Source organism: Anopheles aquasalis, chromosome 3, assembly GCF_943734665.1.
Source record: "Anopheles aquasalis chromosome 3, idAnoAquaMG_Q_19, whole genome shotgun sequence".
In the NCBI taxonomy this organism is placed as follows: domain Eukaryota; kingdom Metazoa; phylum Arthropoda; class Insecta; order Diptera; family Culicidae; genus Anopheles; species Anopheles aquasalis.
In genome coordinates, this window is record NC_064878.1 from 41,374,064 (window position 1) to 41,379,063 (window position 5,000).

The 5,000-nt window shown below is 47.6% G+C and overlaps 2 protein-coding genes across 4 annotated transcripts in view; both read left to right on the plus strand.

Moving 5' to 3' along the window:
* The window catches only part of LOC126574068 (uncharacterized protein CG5098), a 7,875-nt gene extending 7,745 nt beyond the window's left edge, over positions 1–130 (plus strand). The window contains exon 8 of the mRNA XM_050234010.1: positions 1–130. This exon is cut by the window's left edge and continues 2,628 nt beyond it. The gene's annotated coding sequence lies outside the window, so the exon portion shown is untranslated.
* Positions 131–765: 635 nt separating this feature from the next.
* Positions 766–5,000, plus strand: part of LOC126574073 (zinc finger protein on ecdysone puffs) — a 9,714-nt gene continuing 5,479 nt past the window's right edge. Inside the window, exons 1-3 of one of the 3 annotated variants that reach the window (XM_050234019.1) lie at positions 766–852; positions 2,195–2,607; positions 3,059–3,243. In XM_050234019.1, the coding sequence (XP_050089976.1) occupies positions 2,269–2,607; positions 3,059–3,243 (524 nt within the window). In that variant the 5' untranslated portion in view covers positions 766–852; positions 2,195–2,268. Of the gene's footprint in view, positions 853–1,593; positions 1,900–2,194; positions 2,608–3,058; positions 3,244–4,470; positions 4,554–5,000 lie in introns of those variants that run through there. The other 2 variants (XM_050234018.1, XM_050234020.1) reach the window with 2 other exon arrangements.

Genomic DNA, 5,000 nt, shown 5'->3' on the forward strand with positions numbered 1-5,000 from the left:
AAAAATAAAGATTACTTGGAGAAAAGATAAACCCGATTCCGCACTCTCTGATGTAGATATAACGGTCGTATTCAATTAAAAGTCGAACAATCCTTCTGATAATAAAAGAAAAAGAGCGATAGTAAAGAAAGACGAGTCATCGAACAGATCATTTGCACCCGGCAGGGGAAAGTCTGGGAAATGAAAGAAAGCAAAATAATGGCTAGTGTTGGCTAGAAGCCTGTTCGTCTGTGGAGCTTCCTCGTGAAATGTCTTTTACACTTTCTTGATAAATTTAGGTGATCTTCATTGAGATGATTCCCTATAAATATTCAGTGAAACTACGCCAAAGCATGCTGTGTTGGTAACTGCTGAGTTGAAAGAAATTGCACTCCGAGGTCTTTCGACACTCAAACTGAAATTGATAACCAATCACTTATCATACAAAAGGATATTCAATGATCGACAGGATCTTCTTGGTTGACCATCGCACGTGAATTTTGAACCGCAACGTCCTGAAATTCCATGCTTCAGCGGAGATAACGGCGTGAGTGCGCGCGCTCGCGAACACGAAACACGAGAGCGAACGTGTTCTCGGCTCCCACTTTTCACGAAAGTTGGGGCTGATTGGGGTGCAAATCGGGTCTCGCCCTCGTTCAGAGCACCAGAGCACCAAAAAAGACCCAAATCTCGTGGACCGGCAGTTCGCTGCTCCTCAGGGGGTTGGTTCTTCTTGCGGTTGTTGGGGCTGGCCATCTGGGTTGGCAATTGATTTTGTTCCTTCGCCGTGTGAAGACTTCTTCTCTCTTCTCTTAAGCAAACTTCCAAGAAGTATCTCCCCGAAAGTGTCCCTTTTTCTTCATTAAAACCCAAGTAAGTAACGCGAACGCGTCTTCCCCGTTAGTGCCACGTATAATCGCGGAACCGGGCATATTAGCACCCCTTAATTATGCTTCCCGGGCGGTCGATGGGTGGCCGCCGCCCGCAAAACGGATCATTGCCATTTACGTGCCGAATCCGCGAAAACCGAAGGAAATTGCACGTTCGCCGGCAAGCCCGGCGGTTCAGTGTTCCTCGGAGTGTAGATCTGCTCGCGTTTTCCGAGTGTTTTGTGCGTGATCGAAGCAAGAAAATGGCCAAGTCGTAATCTTCGATGTCGGTGGGGGAGGGGGTAGAAATTTTGAGCCGAAAAAAAATATCGATTTTTCATCCGCACCGGGGATCCGCCAACCGACCAACGACGGGGAATATCGTCACGTCTCTGTCGCTCGCGTTCGAAAGGCCCACGGAAGCTGAAGCTCTGTCTCACTCTCGCACTCATCGGCAGCCATCGTTTCATTTTCCTCCAGACCGGCACCGGGAATTCGTGCGCGGTGCGGTTTCGGCGGATCAGTTGAAACGGCGGCGGATGCAGATCATAATGGATCACATTAATGTACAACCTGCAGAAAAAGTGCGAACATAAAAAATAAGGGGTTTCCTGTCGCTTCTTGGAAGTGTCTCCGTGGTGATTTGTGTTGTTCAAAGCTCCAACGAAAATCTAAGCAAACCTGGAAGTGGCAATTGTGTGTTCGTTCCGGCGGTGGATATCTTCGGTGGGTGATTGAATTCCGTGTGCAAATCACAAGATTCCGGACTATTGTCGCCAGCCCTATTTTTCCGCATAAAAACAGCTGTTGGGCGCCATCGATTTTTTGACAGTTGCCGGCACGGGCACGGGCCGGGGCGTTTGCGCACCGCGCGCCCTTTCTTTGCTTTTTTCTTTAATTTTCGAACCGCGGTTGCGTGTATTTACGGTGATGACGCAAACTGTAAACAAAACGTGGACCAAAGGGTGCGGAGAAATAGAAGTCTCTTCAAATTTTTAACTCGCGATCGTGTCCTGTTCCTTGGAGGAACATTTAATTACAACCAAAGAAGGTAACTAAAAGACCGGGATTCGAACAGTGTTGGCTGTGGGCTAACTCCGAAGCCTGCTGCTGCTTACATCATTTCATGTGATTTCGGCCACAAAAAGGAACTTCCATCCATCGTCGACGGTGGCATTGCGCATGCTACTACTACGATGGAAACCCGTTTTTTTTCTGCTGCTTCGGACGAATACACTCATCGAAGTGATTCCGCAGGCTACTACTCCTTCGTAACCTGCTAGTAGACCACGGGGTTCGATTCCGTTCTAATCAATCCAAATTCTGCTGCTCGTTCTTCCTCGTAGGCAAATCTCCGCGGTGCGGCCGGCAGAGAAGAGATAAATTATCGCACACCACCCACCCTTCCCGGTCGAAAAGCATGGCTTATCGCAACAATAACCGTCGCAGTGGAGGTGGTGGAGGAGGCGCCGGCGGAGGTGTCGGTGGAGGTGGAAATGGGGGTGGCAACAACTTCGGCAACAATTACGGCGGTGGCGGCGGTGGTGGCGGCGGTGGTGGTGGCGGTGGCAACCGTATCAACCCTTGGGATGCGGGATGTGTGGGCGGTGGCCGCGGCAATAACGATGCCCTTACCTTTGCCAACAGTTTGATCAACAATCTGCTTCGCAATCAAAACACGAACCAAGTGCCATCGCTGCTGGACGGTGTGCAATCATCTTCGCGATTTGACGACATCAATGGCTACAACTTCATTAGGGTACGTATGCTCCGTTCTGCGCAGCCACATCCGGATATTTAGCATTTAGCAAAGTGAACCATGAACATGAGCGAGACTGAAGCTGCCTTGGGATTGGAATGGAAGGGGGGAGACAGACACCACTCTCCATGAGTGCTGTGATGTAACGGATAATCGGTGTCGCGTAACCTGGAGTTTACTCCTCAAGTCGCGATTTTTTTTTGTGTGGCCTCCTTCCCTCCGCTCACTCGGACCGTGAATCATCCCAGCTTACTATGTTCTCATCCGTACACCCTCCGCTGCAACTCCCCTGATGTTTCTTTGCTATCCGTCGTCCTGACGACAGTATGCAGTTCGGCAGAATATGGATGCGATGTCCGTGCACTGCGCCAGCTGTGTTTGTTCGTCGTGTTCTTCTTTTTCTTATGTTTCCATGTATTTTTTTCCTTTCCGGGCCGTCCCCTCCAATCAGAATCGATACGGCGGTGGCAAGAACCGCAATGGTAATGGACGGGGCATCCGCAAACCGGATGCCGTCGTTCGCTCGAAGCACGTGCTGGCCAAGAATGCCCACAAACCACCCAACCACCCATCGAACCCATCGGCTGCTTCCGATAATGCGAGCGCGTACTATCACGATCGCGATCTCTACCGGAGGTAAGGCCAGGATCAAGCGATACTCCAACATACTACCCGGCATGTCCGCCCGACGATCAGTGGGGTTAGTTTGTTGATTTTCTTCCTCTTGTCAGGGGGTGTCCCTCTCTGGCACCCTCCCTCCGAATTACGATACTTTGGAATACTAGCGCTGCGCTCTGGTGTACTGTTTCCTACTTTCTTCCATCTTCTCGGTTTCTCTCTTTCTCTATCGGTGGCTCCTCCGGATTCGGCACATATCTTTCGCTTTTTCGGTAGGGTTTGCGGTGCTTCCGGGTCTGTTGAAGTATTCAATACGATTCTTGTCATTCTTGGCTTTCTAGCGCGCCCGCTCAGCTCCACTTTCGGTCGTAACCGTACAGCATAGTTTCTGCTGCTCCTTAGAATGGCAGCTACAACACACTTTGGCACACATACAACACACAAATACACGCTCACTGTCGATTGAAACGTACAAGAAAGCCACTTCCTACTTGCAAACGCGCGCATTGCATCAGTTTTTTGCACGTTTCCTCTCAATGACTCTTTCTCTGCTGCCTTCAGAACCTACCTACTGCAAGTACTGCTCCGGTTACCATGTTTTATGCTCACCTTTTTTGATCGGATTTTCGTGCTCGCGTTCGTTCCTTTTTGGTTTTGTTCTTTTTCTCGAATGGTTGGTTGGATCGTTTGTTGTTCGTTTGCTGGTTGGCTGGCCAGTTGGCGAGTATAGATTGAGCTCAATTTTACTTCTTTTTTTTTCTTTCATTTATTTGTATGTCGCATCACATCTTCCATAGGCATAAGACACAAACCGGTGACACCGCCCGATTAACCGCAAGATGCTTTTTTCCGATCATAATAGTACCGCTGTTTTGCCGTTACCGTGCGTTTTGGTCCCACAATCACACACCACAATGCCACAATGTATCTTGCCCTTCTTCTTCTTCTTCTCACGCACGACAACACTAGCTGTAATTGGATTTTTTTATGTAATGGAACATGTTTAAGCAAACCGCCATATGTAAAGTGTGTCTTCTGAGGGTCGTCCTCTCGAGGCACTTCGCTCGCTGGTCACTTTGATCCTCCCTTCATTCCCGTTCTCAAGGCAACCTCTGTTTTCCGAATGTACAGCAGCATAATTCCGTGGTTCGAGCAAAATTTACTCATCTAGTTTTCTTTCTCTCCTTCTCTCTCTCTCTCTTTCTCTTCGTTCTGCTATCTTTCTTCCGGATTATCCCGTTTCAGAATGACTATATTTCGCGTTTAAATATCGGATATCACAGACGAAATCCAATTCAGTCTAGTAATAATAATAAGAATAAGAACAGGTAATATTGTATAATCCAAGGCAAACAACAACTGCACCACCACTTCCTCCTCCTCAGACAGCTGCATCATTAGCACGTTTAAGCCTCTAGCTCCCATGAATATTACTACTCAGTGTACTCGATACTACACTAATTTCCTTTATTTTTATTGTTATTGCTAAATTACTTCTTATTTAACCTAATCTATTTTCACACCTGGTTTGCTACTAAAATGTATACAAGCACTAAGATATATTAAAAAAGGTGTTAATTGCATGTTTGTTTTATAATTAGTTCTATTCATATGTAGCATTGAAAGCGCAATGAAACCTCATGAAAAGCTTCAAGTTCAGTTCACAATTCATTGCATGAATGTTACTGTTAGGCTATGTAAGCGTGCAGCCGCCGGAAGCACCAAACAGTACCGAGAAGCGTACCGAATATCTGTGACCTGCGTGAACCATTACC